This window comes from Drosophila santomea, chromosome X (assembly GCF_016746245.2).
Source record: "Drosophila santomea strain STO CAGO 1482 chromosome X, Prin_Dsan_1.1, whole genome shotgun sequence".
In the NCBI taxonomy this organism is placed as follows: Eukaryota; Metazoa; Arthropoda; class Insecta; order Diptera; family Drosophilidae; genus Drosophila; species Drosophila santomea.
Genome location: NC_053021.2, coordinates 11,410,150 through 11,425,759, shown reverse-complemented (window position 1 = coordinate 11,425,759; position 15,610 = coordinate 11,410,150). Strand labels below are relative to the sequence as shown.

At 44.3% G+C, this 15,610-nt stretch overlaps 1 protein-coding gene across 1 annotated transcript; it reads left to right on the top strand.

Moving 5' to 3' along the window:
* Positions 1–12,985: 12,985 nt before the first annotated feature.
* Positions 12,986–14,236, top strand: LOC120456415. The gene has a single exon (XM_039643247.2). It carries the CDS (start codon positions 13,138–13,140, stop codon positions 13,747–13,749), a length of 612 nt encoding a protein of 203 aa, XP_039499181.1. The 5' UTR covers positions 12,986–13,137; the 3' UTR covers positions 13,750–14,236.
* The last annotated feature ends 1,374 nt before the right edge of the window (positions 14,237–15,610 follow it).

The window sequence follows — 15,610 nt, the reverse complement described above, 5'->3', positions numbered from 1 at the left end:
GATGGTGCAGAAAAAGGAGTCCAATCTCTGTGGGTTTTGCTTTTGTTTCCAGCCTGAAAGGATAACGTGTAGCACGGTGCTCGCATTAAAACACAACTACTTTCTCCGTTCGGTCTTATCCTTGCTCTTGGATGGAAAAGGAAACAGGCGGCTATGCCTTTGCTTTGCCCGTCGTTCGCTCTTTGTTATTTTACGCTTTAGAATTCTTTTGGGCATGCCAAGCCAAATTTGTTCAGCCTCCTCCATCATCAGCCAGCCACCTTCTCCGATTTTCGCAGCACCCCCCCCTCCCCACCCCCCGCTCTTCGCCGTGCTTTTCCACTTTTCCGCTTTTCCCCGTGAATCGAGAAGCGTGGAGCATCGAGCATCTGCGGTCGGAGCCGCTTCGTCATCGTTGTTGCCTCGTTGCCATACACTTTGATTAAAGTGAAAATAAATGAGGGTCCTAGGCAACTGCTGTTGGCCTAGACCCATTCTCAGCCCCATTCCGCCCCTCTCCCCATCTCCATCTGTACCTCCACTTCCATCTACATCTACATCCCAATCCCCATACCCATCACCATTCCGTTCCATGGCCCATTTCCATTCCCATTGCGCCGTGTGCGTCTTTTTCAGCCGGTTTTGCTCCTTTATTTTTTGCACCAGCTCTCCACTGCGGGCAACTTCATTAGATGGCTACAAACACAAAATTCAGGCGGCCCTGTCTCGGTCTTGGCTACAATTAAATAGACCGTTATAACGCCGGCGATGAGCAAAAGGACGAACGAGCTGAGGACGAGAACGAGGACGAGAACGAGAAGGATGGTGGGGAAATTCATTTAAATACGGGCCGCAATCGGGGGCCAGCGCAAATTAGTCAAAGCAACTGCTTACCAGCTCTGAAATTGCTGGTCTTCAGATCGTAGTGGCCCAATTGGATGCCCAAACTGGTGGATGGTGGATGGAGCATTAAGAGCACTGGCCATCTTCCGCAGGCACTGCGCCAAAAAAGGGGGCAAGTACACCTATCTATTTGTAAGCATAAAGATCCACATAGCAATCATACAGCGAAATTTAAAGTGGAGCTCCATGACTAAACTTCGTTTTACCGCCAGGCAATATCTTGCATAATAAATGTCGATGTTGTTTTGCCATTCCAAGTTTAATAAATATTTGTGTTTCCCAGGACAGAGCACCAAATAAATAAGCTGCCTAAAATATGGAAAGTTATTCCCAACTCCGAAAATATACCAAAATTGCTACTACCTTTAAAGACTAAGCCCCACATTAACTTGCATACAAATACCCTCTTCATTCAAAGAATGGCAGGTAGAAACTGAAGATATAAATATGGTAAATGCTGTGCCTGTCGTGGCAAATTGAAATGGCACCCTTGTCCAAACACTTGATGTTCGTAGGACATTGGCCCAAGGGACACAAGTTTTGGAAAGTGGCCGTTCAAAAAGGGAAGTACACACGTTTTTTTCGCCCAGTGCAGGCGGCATCCGGGAACTTTTAAGACCCTCAGCTGCGAACTTTGCCGAAGTCCAATGCCAAACAGCCTGCACATGGGCAAATACAATGGCCAATAAATTGGCGATCCGCCTGGCTTATTAACCACCAGCCAAGGAGGTGTCCTTTGCGTTTAATTCAATAATGCAGCGGCAACTCGTTTGTCATTTGATGTGCGTGCCACGCCCACCGACGTCCTGGCACACAGGACCTCCATTCGCACGATGCCTTCAATTTCTCATTGCCCCGTCTGCTGTCAGATTTTCATGCGGTGTCATGTTCGTCGTGTGCCATTCGCCTTGCCGAATCAATAAATTCGCTTCCTTGCCGACTGGCCACGCCTCCTGTGGAGCAGGAACCAGGAAGCTGGAACCAGGAAGATGGAAGATGGAAAATGGAAGCTGAAACCTGCTGCAGGAGTGTCTCCAGCAGATTGCTTTAATGCCAACTCACTTAGGGTGCCTCTCAAGCTCATAAATTTGTTGCCGCCCGTTTTAAACAATAACTTCATTTGCAGGCAACTTTTTAATATGGCCATTAAATATATGCACAGCGCTACCATCGCATCGGTTGGGAAATCAGAAATCGGGAATCGGGAATCGGGAATCGGGTACCAAGTGGGCGGGGGCAGGGGGGGCGTGGCATGCGTCTGGGCTCGGCTCGCTGGCAGAAACTCAATTTAATGCAATTATAGTCGACATAAAATTGATAAAGTGCGCTGCTGCATGTGCCGAGAATAACCAGGCGAAACGAGGCTGCAGACTGGACAGGGAGGAGTCCACCACCCACCACCCACCACCCATAGCTCACAGCACATATACTCGTACAGGCGTAGAGTGTAGCTAACTTACTCAACCGTGAATGGGTGCACTGAGAGAAAAGGCAAAGCAGTTGTGGCCAAATCAAAGTTTGATTTGCTTCTTTACGGCAGACTTTATGGTCTAAGAACATGGTTACCAAATAGTTTTCCTTTCTTTATAACTTGATATTATTCTTAAGTGTATAATTTTACAATGTGTTATGTTCTTTATGACTGAATTTGTACATTAAACACATGATTTCGGTATGCTTTCTAACCAACTAATCATATATTGCCACCCTCCTTATCTTAATAGAGTTTCATTGCGAGTTTCAATCCAATTCGAACGAAATAAAGTTGACCAATGATTTTTTTCTCAGTGTTTCTCGGCACTTGGACGTATTGGCTGTGGAAATTAATTACCAGTTGGTGCATACAAATGCAAGAAAATGAGCTGCCGTGAAGAACAGAGAGCCAACACGAGATACTTTCGGTTGGGCACTTGCGTTCTGATTCGGACTTCGTTCATGGCTGCAGTTGGTCCACCCTGAACCACCCTAGAGCACCTCTACTGGCCACTCGACCGTTATCGGCAACTGTGCGGGATTTCATAAATTTCACTGGCCATGCCAAATTAAAAAGAAAAATCGGCCACGCCGCTAAAGCTAACAAAAGTTGAATCGTTAAAAGGCAAAAAGCGAACGAGAAATTTGTGGCAAACTTTCGCAGACTTTTGAAATTCGCATTTGAAATTACACAAAAAAAGTGTGACAGAGGTGGCCAGTAAGGGACTGGGAAAACACGAGTGGGCCAAATCAAAAATACTATATGATACCACACACCAAGTCGATGGGAACACACACAATTGAATGCCAATGAAAGAAAAGCTAAACAATAAATTGTAATTCAAGCACATTTAAGGGAATATTTTAAGCAACAATTTACAGCTGTAATAGAATATAAATAGGCTTAGTATTATTCTTTTCAATATGTATTTCTTTCAGTGAAATGCTTTTCCAGGGTGGCGGCGCAGCTTAGAGACCTTTCTTTATAGGTGGTGAAATATGTATAGGCGCTGTCGCCCAGGTTAATGTTTCTTTTCACTTTTGCGGTCCGGGTCAACTTGTATTTTATTTATACATTTATATATAAATACATATATATATAAATGTGTGTATTTTTGACTGGCTCTTTTCCAGCGAAAATGTTAATAATTGGCTTGGCTGTTCAAGGCAGAAGGACCTTACGATAAATTGCCAGGGATATTATCGTTGCTGCCATTGCCGCCGCCGCCTCTTCCTTGTCCATCACCCACCCATAAACCAGCCACCTCCCATCACCACCCACTTCCTCCCACCCCGAAAACCGAACTGGAAATTGATTACAGTTCATTTCATTTTGGCTTTGTTTATTTCCTTGCCCTCGTTTCCATTCACTGGCCGACTTTTCCGCGCTCCTTACGCTCAACTGATATGGCCAGCAGGTTTTTCCGTTTTCCATTTTCCATTTTCCATTTCAATATTTATTTGTGAGTTATTATTATTATTATTGCCGCGGCCCTCGCTACCAACTTGCCCAAATATTACTTTCGCGCTTTTTTCCGCTGACTTTTATTTCATTCCGGGGAATCACACGGTCCAACCGCTCAACTGTTAAGCCATTTAGTTCTCAGTTCTGAGTTCTGTGTTCTGTGTTTTGTGTTCTCATTTCACACAATAATTTCTGGGAAAAGTTTTTAAATCATTTCGGCCTGATTATTCTTACCACTTGCAGGCCCAATCAAAAACACTTGGACAATTTAAATCCCCAACTATTTTGGCAAGTTGCCAGCGATAAATGTGTTTTGCAAACGTTTTATTACTCAAGATTTTGCTAGAATAGTTTGGGTGTTTGCTTTTTTGTTTGCCAAGAAATTTTAAATGCTACCCTTTAAACTGAAACTTCTGACAATTTAATTTTTATTTACGCAAGTACCAAATTTAATTTAGTTCGTTCGGATATTTCAGTGAAAATAAAGGCATTATATTTTATGAGTGTATGCCGATTGGGGCTATTTTCATGCGCCAATCGTCTGGCGAATTTCAGTAGAATTTCAGTCGAATTTAATGGGAGTTATGTTATTGTTTTTGGTTTTGGTTTTTTCCTACCGCCCAGCAGATAAATGCTCATTAAACTGAATAGCCAGCAGCGATAATTGCATAAGTTTGATTAGTTGTATAAGTCTCGTTTTAATAATGCAAAAGCCGATCTACCCCAATCAATATTTAATATGCCAAAACATATCGCAGGATGTTTGTGTGGCCAAAAAGTGGGGGCACTTAAGTACATTCCAAATTATGTTTATAAGTGAACCATTAGCGTATTGATTGAATGGCAGCTAAGCCAGGATAATGCGAGGGTTACTTGAATGGCGGCCTAAATGAGCCAGTGAGTCTCACACAAGTTACCAAGAAATATTATTTTACATGAGATGGTCCAACAAAAAGCACAGTTTCCCAAAAGGATGTAGAATTTGTGGGCTTAAACAGCTGATTTTTTCTATACTTTATACTGAACCCTGATTACCATGCGAAGCTGATGAGATATGCACTCTTTGTTTCATTTATCAAACTCACATTTTTACTAGCTAGTAGTAAATCATTTTGAGTTCGAGTAAACATTTGATTGACTTTTTCCCAGATAAGGTGGTTGAATAAAATAAAAGACGAATTTAACTCGGCTTCTTCACTTCGACTTCTTCCACTTCCTCAGCGCTGTTCCGGGCATTAACTTTGAAGGTGGAAAAAAGTAAGGCAATTCGAGGGTTAAGCATCTTGACTGCGCTTCTTGTAGTGCCGAAAAGTACAGTCGCCACTTGGAAATTTATGCGACTCAGCGGCTCATTAAACACCGAAGACGCTTTAATTCCGCCCGCCCCTTCACTTCACTCTTCACTCTCCCACTGCGACTTTCCAGGACTTTCCCTGCTGATTAGCAGTGGATTGTTGTTGTAATTAATAGACGGCTACACCCAAGAACACCCCCAAAGCAGCAGACACACCCACACCCCCATCCACACCCCCAACCAGACCACCCACCGCATTAGAGGGTTGCCAGGCAGCGGCACTTGGCGCAGAGGGAGGTCCTTCCGCACAAATCTGTCATAAATGGCACGGCGACAAGGACGAAAATGCAAATCACAATGAGCCTTTTTATTTTCATTTTTGTTTTTCGGCAAAGTTCGGACTGTCTTGGCGTTATTGTTGTCGAGGCCACAAATATGCGCATAATTAATTTGCCGCCTGCTTTTTTTTTCGGCATTTGCTGAGTAGATTAAATGGCATTTTGTCAGAGTGTATTCTGTGTTTTAATTAACCCGAACGAAATCAAGGGACCGCCGTGCATTCAACTGCTGACCAATGAATACACACTTACCAATCGGCCGACCACTCCGGTGGTCCGAGGAGTTCAGCCTCTTGGGTTCGGAGGTCCTGGCCAAGGTCCTGATGTCCTGGTGTCCTGGTGTCCTGATGTCCTGGACGCCCGTTGTCCTGAGTCGATTCCGACGCTAAGTACGTAATGCCAAAGTATGCGGTCTGCAAGGGAGCAACAAGCAAATGGAATTTCTTAGTTTACGACCCAGTGAGAACGGCACTCGGCGGTATCATCATGAAAAATGCAAGCAGATTTGACAGCCATTTGCCACGAAAGGATGTCCCGACAAGTTCCATCCGCTCAGGACTCAGGATCAGGACTAAAACCAAGCCCAACGACGACTGACGACTGACAGCTGCTGGGCAAATGGCAAAAGGGGAAAAACAGAAGGCAAAGGGGACGAGTGCAAGCTGCTCACGTCACTTACAGCTCAAGTTGTGCCAGGATTTGTATGCCCACGATGCAGTTCCTCCTCGCTCGCTCACTTGCTGCGAACATCCTGCATCCTTGCAGGCAGTAACAGGACTGCACCCCGCACCCCGCAACCCGCACCCTGCACCCCGTGTGCATATCATATTGGCCGAGTTGCTCGTATGCTTATTAAATATTTTATATTCGTTTCGTTTTGGCCTGGCCTCCGGCAGCCATAAATTAAGCCAGGCAATGAAAACATTTAAATTGCAATGTTATGCAGACCAAAATGCCGCCAATGCCGCCTCCTCAAGCCCACAAACAGTTCAATTAATTGTGAATGGCCTTAAAGCGCATTTTGCACTCATATGCATATTTTTGGGGCATGCGAATGTGCTGTTCTTTGGCTATTTATGCCCCCCCCCAACCGAATGAGCCATTTTTCCCAATTATTTGCAGCTTTGCCCCCTGAATAAACGGGGCATACAGATAATCAGCAGCTTAAAATTATTCGTATTACGAGTAACCCAAGATACTCCAGTGTTGCACTGTTGCACTTTTTGGGGAGCAAACATACATATGTATATGTACATATATGCTAGCTATCTGAATAATCTGGCAGCTTTCAGGACTCATCAGCATCTCGGGCACCTAATAAGTCGGATCCGACCCAATCAGCTTGCTGCTGTGCTACCAGGCTCTTTTTGTTTCGGATCCGGATCCTGGCTAGTGCCTAATTGAAAAGTAATCCCTTTGCCATGGACGCTTTTCGCCATTGCTTCTGCACTCGAAAAACAAACCCACTAACATTTTGGTTAACAATTTCATGCAAAGGAAACGTAAGTTAGTATAAGAAAAATATTCAATTAGTTAATAATTAAAAACGTAGTAAGAAAAGTGGAGTTATATTGGATTAAAATTTCGTTACTGCTTCCTAAATGATAGAATTCGCTCAGTGCAGCCCTTTTTCCTCGTACATATGCTCGCATTTTTGAGTTGGTAATCCGCGCCAAAACAGCGCCAACAACGCGCAGCATGGAGCGGAAAAAATATTAATTGGAAACAAGAGGCTTTCTCCCCTCGGATTGTTCCGGTTTTTGTCCAAATGCACTTAAAATGCTGCCTTAGTTGCGTTCCGTAGGGGGGTTCAGTTGCATTTCAGTTGCTCTTGTTTTCTGCTGGTAATTATAAACACAAAATTGTTAACGAAAATGCAACAATATTACTGCATTTTTATGGCCACTCAACCTAAGTGGATCGTTTAGGGCTTTCGAGTACCTTTTGCCGAATAAAGACCATTTTGACGGATTTGCAATTAGAGAGCCTTTCCAACTTTCCGACTTTCCACCTTTCCATTGCATAAAAGGTGCGACTGGAGTACCTTTAATATTTCGTATAATACAAAATCCGTATTTGGATAAGCAATGGAAACTGGCCTCATTTTTTTTTATCAGTGTTCACGCACAGCCTATTATGCCCGTCCAACCAAGCCCATGTTTCCTCATTAAGTCAGATTCTATCTCAAACAGGACTCTGTTTTGCAGGGAATTTTGCAGCCTACTTTTCGAAACAAGGACTTTGAGAGCAGGCAAACTTTGTCGCTAAATCATGTGACTGTCACTGGAGAAATTTTCGAAAGCAACAACAAGCCATTTTGTGTTTGTCTAGGGTATCACAGGCTGCTGCCACGCCCCTCTGCCATCGCCCCTTTGCTGGCCAGCAATTGGGCACCAATACATGCGTACTGTATACTGTGTTCTGTATGTCCTGTATGCTCTGTATGCTCTGTGTACTGTATGCTCTGTGTACTGTATACTGTATACTGTGTGTTTTGTGCTTTGTGGCGGCACAATATGAGAGCGCTCGACGTGCGAATTTCGCGTAAATAAATTTAATATCTGACGCAATCTGCCACGAAAAACAAAGGCCCGAGAGCCAAACAGCCAAACACAGCAAAAGAGCCAAATAGAGGCAAAAAAAAAAAAAGAAGAAGTGAGAAAAACGTACAACATTTCCGCGCCACGACTGTGTTGTGCTGTCCTTTTTTTCCGCGCATTTTCCTGAATTTTCCGCCCGCCATTGGCGAGCGATAAAGAGAAGGGAACGTAAACGTAAACGAATTTGTAACTCGATGATGTCGGCATCGCAGCTCACTTTGTGCGCCGTGTTTCAATTTCATTATGCAAAAATCCGGCGAAAGGCAGCCAGCATCCCAGCATCCCAGCATTTCACACCCGAAACACCCAAAAGACCGACTAGAATGCGCTGCAAAACTGATTAAACAAAACACGGGAAACGGACCGGATGCTTATATATCGCGGATTTCCATTTCGTAAATAAACATGAGTTCGGCGATGTTCTATGTTCCATGTCCCGAACAATAGATGCCACATAATTCGGTGCGAAAATATTGGCGTGACAAGCGGATTTTTTTCGTCTCCCATTAATTGGCTGCAATTGCAGTACAATGTGATCAGTGCACAAAATTATGGACATATTTTTCTGTTTATTGAGTGAGAAACCACTGAGCAAATTATTTATGGAGCTGTTAATAGCAACAGATTAGCTAATGAATAAATAATAAATCAAATGCTGCCAGATTTCGAAGTAAGGAGTTGAGTAATTCAAACACTCTAGCAAATTATTCACTTGGTGTTCCGAGTAATTTCGATAGCTCAATAAAAAAGATGTGTTCTGTTCCTAAAGCTCAATACAGAGATTCTGGCTTCTGTTGGTGCTTTAAGACGTGGCATTTTTCTAAAATTCCTGCCGGACATCGTTTGTTATCTCTGGCCCGACTTTTGCCGGCATATAACATTTTTATTGCCCTTATATTTGGCTGTCCAGACTTTTACCCATCCCATTGACCGCCGGCGGCTGTTGTTGTTTTCCGACTTCTCCCATTTCATTGAAATGTTGAATTTTTATGACACTTTTGCGTTGCGTTGCGTTGCGCTGCTTTTCTGCAAATATGCAAATTTAGAGCCACGCCCACATCCTATACTCCTATATATATGTATAGTACCATATTCCTTCATGGGCCGGCAACGTGAACAGCCTCCCAAATAAATGTTTAAATGTATATGGAAATGGCGGTGTTGAAGTTTTTTAAGCGGCCGCTACACTCGAACAAAAAGGGGAGTGAAACGAAAACATGAGTGCGCATATGGACATTTTAAGCAGCTTATTTACTTAAGCCGAAATAGTTGCAAAAAATGCAATTGCATTACCCAAACGCAACTCTCGAAATAGTTGAAAGAATTACTTTACATTAAAAGGAAATAATGTATAATACTAAATACTAAATACCAAATAATACAAAATACTAAATAATACTAAATACTTAATACTAAAAAATACCAAAATATAAGTGCCCTTCTCTGCGCTTCTCAAAAGTCCTACATAAGCAAACCACTTTTTCGATATTTTTTTAGTAAAAAATACTAAATGTGAGTGAGTGGTGCAGTGATTTTATGTGGCAGCAGAGGATATCAACAACCTACTGGAGGAAGTGGCTGAGCTACCTACTTTCCAGGAGCTACAACCTGCTCTCAGCTCTGACGTGGAAAGAGCTCTAGGAAAGGGGTGAGTAAATGGTGAGAATAGAGAAATAAATTATACATTTATAAAGTTAAATATGGAAAGCAAATATTAAACATTTTAACAAAGCAAATAATAATATATATAAAAAAATGTCTATTTTGTGTTCTTTAAATTTCTGTAAAGAGAATGCAATAAAATGAGGCTATCTACCGATTTTGGGCATAATCAATTTCGTTTTTCGGTAATTATGTTGCCACAGACACTCAAGTGTCTACCAGACACCCGGGTGTTTGTGAGACATAAATGAGTGTTTTTGCCACTCATCCCTTTTTGGACAGGACTTGGAGACGGGGGCGGTAGAACGTAGGCGTGGCGCCTTTCCACTGACAGTGGAAATATTTATGCATTTGGCCGCGAGGCAGTTTGAGAACTCAGCTGATGAGAATTGGGTGGCTGGCTTGGGTGGCCCTACTTTTAATGGCTGGCACAGGAAATTTATTTTTCGAAGGGGGCTCAGCATCGAAGCTTCTTCGAAGATGTCTTAGGTTGACTCAAAACTTGAGCTCAGATAAAAGTCATAAAGTTTGTCTCCAGAACAACTTGCCTTCCCGTGCGCCACTTCCGCCGCTTTGCCCTCTGAACTCCAGTGGCTGCACTGGCAGAAAAGGTACTCACTTAAGTTGCCAGTGTCCCCAGTAATAACACAACTATTCGTATAGTAGCTAGTTGCCTAGTGTTAACTTTCTTTTATATATATAAATGTGCTTAAAGCAAATGCCTCTTGTTGGTCATTATTTGCAGAATTATCTTTCCACTTTATTAGCTATATATATAATGAAATAGCAGCCTAAAATAATGTTTATTTTTAAACTGAGCACACAATGGAAAATTTCTTGAATAATTCCTTATAAAGTAACTGGTGGTGGGGAACCAACTCGTAGAACCGAAGCACTGATTTCCAGCGACATGTGATACGAGTCGAGGGAAATGTTTGCTCACCTTTGTGTGGCCATCATTTTAGCATTAGGCAATTTCAATTTTCTATCGGGGAAATTCGAATGGCAGACAAAGAGCAAAGAGAAGTCGACGACAAAGCGTAGAACTTTAATTAAATATCCATTTCCGATGCGGCATCCGATCTGTGCGAGTGTGTGTGCGTGTGTGTGTTTGTGTGTGTGTGTGTGTTTTTGTTGTTTGCTTGTGTATTAGTCGGTCTTTGATCTGTCAAATGGCAAGGCACGCAAAAACAAATGTGGAAAAGCCGCAGGAAAACTCATTTACTTGACCAGTGCGGCAAATACAAGGGGCTGAGGAGGTGTGGGTCAGGGGTCAGGGGTCAGATTTTGCTAGAAAGAAGGAAGGGCTCCGCCGATAACGTATGCATCGCACACTGACAAGATATATGATGGCAAACTTTTGCCAGCTTGCGTTGCTTTTTGTCGTTTGCCGCTCGCAGGCAAATGGTAAAAGTTTGATATCCCTCCACTTCTCCATGCGTGGCATTGGAAATGCTAATGGCAGATGAGCTTAGGCCAGAAGCTGGAGCTGCAAATCCAGAGCCAAAGTCAAAGTCAGGCACACAGAAAGTCGAAGACTCGAAGACTCGAAGACTGGAGGCCTCATAATTGAATGTTTGGCCACTGCAGCCGGGTGGCCTTTTGTGCGGCCGGCAAAACCCAAGGGGCAAAGGTCAGGGCACCGACGAGGGACCAAGGACAAACTGTTGGCTAACTAATTTAAATATCATGAATTTAACATAAATATATATATGTATGTATGCCAAAGCTGAGAGTGGCAAGTGGCAAGTGGCTGAGACAAAAGGGCCCATATCTCATATATCATATGATATCAGAAAAATCTGGTGACCCCTTTTGTTGCAACATTTCACATTTCACTTTCTGCCGCTGTTGCTGTTTGCCAAAAAAACAAATGCGAAATGTTGGTCGAAATCTGCATAAGCAAATAGTGTGCGTTCTTAGGGGATGGCACATTCCCATGTCCCCATTTCACCATTTCCCCAGATTTCCCCCGTTTTCCCCCGTTTCCACAGATTTCCCATTTCCCCGAGTCCATTGTACGTGCTCCGTTGGCGGGGCTGGGGAATCCGGAAAACAAAACTTTCAATGGACTGACGGCAGGCAGCAAGTCAAGCTGCCCGAAATCAGAAAACAACAAAAATCCCAATTGACTGGGGATTGTATCTATCCCTTTAATCAAAGCCAACTCCCAATGCAAAATATTGTGCTGCTCAAAACCAAAGCCGATCGAAGAAGTATCTTGCGCTTATGTCCAGAAAAACAAAAAAAGGAGACACATTAACGGAAAATACATAATTCTGGGCCTGGCTTGTAATAAATTTAAAGTTGTCTCTGGCGCTGAGTTGTCCAATGAGTTATCGCCTCCAGTCTCAGTCCAGCAGCTCCACTTCCGATTAACCCACCCGCTGTCAGTCTGTTTTTTTAATTTTATTTTCGTCGTGCTCTACTTTTAGTCCCAGCTAAGCCGGAAGGGATCAAACGGTTTTCCCCGCCCGCTTTTCCCTTTTTCCCTTTTTTCCAGCGCAAAAAATGAGGCAGAAATAAGGAAAGAAATAACATTTCGACAGCTGCCCCACTGAGAAAGTGGGGCTTCAGGGGGTCTTCCTCTGGGTCAATGAGCATCAGAGGTTGACTGCATAATTTATGAACATAAATGGGCGTGACAAGGGATTAGGGAGGCGGGGGGGTGGTCAGCCAGCGAAGAACTGGGGGTCACCTAATGACCTGGCGCACTGCTAAATGCATGGAAATTGTCTGCGCCAGAGCGAATTACAATTAATTGGAAATATGGCTTAGCCCGGAATTAGCCCCGTCTGAAGGTGAAAGTTTCCTCGCCGCGGCAATTGAAAAACGAAATGAATAATTATGAAAGCACTGACACACAGATTAGGATTCGCCATGAACATTGCGATTGATGGCCAGCAGCTTATCAACTTTTCTTACCAGCGCTTAGCCTCCGAAAACCATTTATTAGGGTCAGTTTTTAATTAAAACGACACAGCAATGAATTCTGTACTTTCGGAATTAAATGAATTGCCAGAAATCGATCGATGTTAGAAATATTTGAAAAAAGTTAATAGTTCCTTAAAGCAGTATTGCATTTTTTAGTTTACTAACTCCGTTGTATTGATGGGAATGAAAAATGAAAAACAGATATAGATAGCATATTCTCTCAGTTGTATGCTCGAGCAGGTGCATTCGTTACCAGTTTTTACCTTGTTAGCAAATGTTTTCGTTCGATCACGTACTCCGCGCCAAAGTGCTCGAAACTTCAAAGCCCGGGTAACCAGCTTTACATAGGCAAATCACAACTACTAGTTGAAGCTGGCACACACACCACACGTACACCTTTCGGCCTTGTACTTTTCAGGTTACAAAAAAAGAAAAGCGTAAAATAAATTTAGGAAAATTGAAAAATTTCCAATACCCCACAACGCAACGATGACCTCCACATTGGTGCTGCTGATTGCCAGTGTTCTGCACTTCGGTTTGCGTGGCAGTTGTCTGCTGGACATCGAGCGATTCCCGGTGATTCCCGGCACCATCTATGCCGGCCACATTGCCTACTGCGCCATCCTGCACTTCCTGCACGACATGGAGGTCCTGCCCACGCGCTATCGCCGCCGGATGGGCTGGCTGACCGCCTTCCTCGTCGAACTGGTACTGGGCGTGGCGTTCATGGAGGTCCTGGCTTTGTGGCTCTGGTGCAGCGTCGAGCACATCCTCCACCTGTCCACCCAGTTCGTGCTGCGACGCTACCTCGGCGTCTCCACCGAAGTCTATCTGCGCTGGGAGTGGGCCATCATGGGCGGTCTGATGACCACGCTGGCGGCCATGCTCTGGATAAACGCCTACGAGGCCACGGAGCCCATTGAATCGGAGCGGCTGTCAAGGACCAAGGCAGAGCTTCAACAGCGGATGGAAAAGCGGGAACTGGATTTGGAGGAGATGGAGCAGCCTGCTCTGGAGCCAGAGGATCCACAGAAGCCAGATAATGTGCAGCTGCCCGAGGAGAAGCATCTGCAGCTGCTGGCCACCACCACCGATTGCTAGTCCTGCCAGTCTTTGATGTCGCACAAAAGGACTTTGCAAATCGGCCTCAATTAGACGAACGATCATGCCGGGAGCAGACCAGAAAAGAGCAGACCAGACCAGAGCAGACCAGACCAGAGCAGACCAGACCAGACGAAGCAAATGTATTTATTCCAGCCAGATGGACTCGAAAGGCTCTAAAGACCGTGCCAAAGGGTGCTGCTAAAAGAGGCGGGGCAAAATGATGGACTGCAGTGAAATGTCTATGAAAATTGACTTGGTGTCCTGGCATTGAGAGGCAGTGGGGCGGAAGGAGCTGCCAGCGCTTGGATGCGCGTCAATTGACAAATTGTCGACTCGACTGGCCCCTTCGTCCTGGTTTCGCCTTGTTCCACCCACTTCTACTCCGACTTTCACTCCCATTCCCAATCCCACTTTGCGAAAACCAATCCGAAATGCCAAAAATACAATCCCGGGCAATTTTAGACCCAAACAGAGCAGAAAGTCATCTGAAATGTTGTCTAATTTCATTTCGTTTCACTCGAAGGCCAATTTTTGGCTTTTATTATTCATACAATTTCGGGCAACGCGATTTTTAGCACTGCTGCCCGTATTACGTATACGCACTGTGGTTCACGGAATTTTGATTTTTTTCGCTGTGTGCGTATTCGCTTTATGTGTGTGTGTGTGTGTGTGTGTGTGTGTGTATTCCTAAGCAAACAATGGCCGAGCAGAGCTTTTGTTTATTCTTCCTTCGCTGTTGCTTATGTTGCTTATGGCCACCCACACAGGCACACTCGCACTCACACTCACACTCGCACTCACACAAAGATACCGAGCACTCACACACCCAAAGCGTGCCGCATTTTGGTGCGTGCCTGTTTTTGAGTCCCTTGTTCCCTTGACGGCCTCCAACTCCAACTCCCACCGCCATATCCACTTTCCCCATCCTGTGATCCTGTGTTGTGTATTTATGGAAACATTGCTCCGAAAATATTTTAAGGACGACCAACTCGGATGAAAGAAATCCAAGGGATGCTGTGGGCGGACAGTGGCCGGGGGACGGAGCGCAGGTGGAACCTTTGCCAGACACTGGAATTGATGATAATACCACCGTTTGCTGCTGCGAATACACAAAATCTGATGGAATCGAAAATGGGACAACTGACAGGCAGGAATTTTGGAGGGGAACAACTGCTGACTGGCCGGTTATTGAGTGCCCGAAAGATGCGAATGGCGATTGCCACAACGGGAATCCTTCGAGAATCGTGCAAAGGATGAGTACACCCAGGTCATACCTCAGAAGATTACAATCAAACACGTACAATTAAGTATGGCGGTAATCAATTTAAAGATAATTTCCATCCGAACAATATAGAACAGTTTGCCTTGGCTCTTGCAAGTTACACATTTAATTGTAGATACTTTAAACAAGCAAATGCCAATTTGCAAGGTTGAAAATTAAATCAATTTTTGGGGTGAAATGCTCAAAGTCGCTTTGCAACTGCGGTTGAGTATTATCATTGGAGGTAAAAGCATTTCGCAGATCATTTGTTCACCTAAACTTTTGCCTTTGGCGACTGCCTGTTGGCCTGTTGGTTTGTTTGTCTGTATGCCAGTTTGGAGGACGAAGGACGAGAGTGTCCTTCGGCGCACTGGTGGCGTAACCAGCTGATGCCGAGGACAATGGCGGAGCGGAGGCTAATTAGCATCGTCAACATGGGCCACCTTAAGGTCCTGCGTCCTTTCTCGCTGCTTTTTCGCCAGCAAAGGCAAAAGTGTAGTGGCCCATCTGGCTGTTTGCAACATGATGCACGCGTCCCACGCTGCGCAGGACATAAATGAGTTGGCCTAATGATGATACAGCCACCGAGAGACAGGC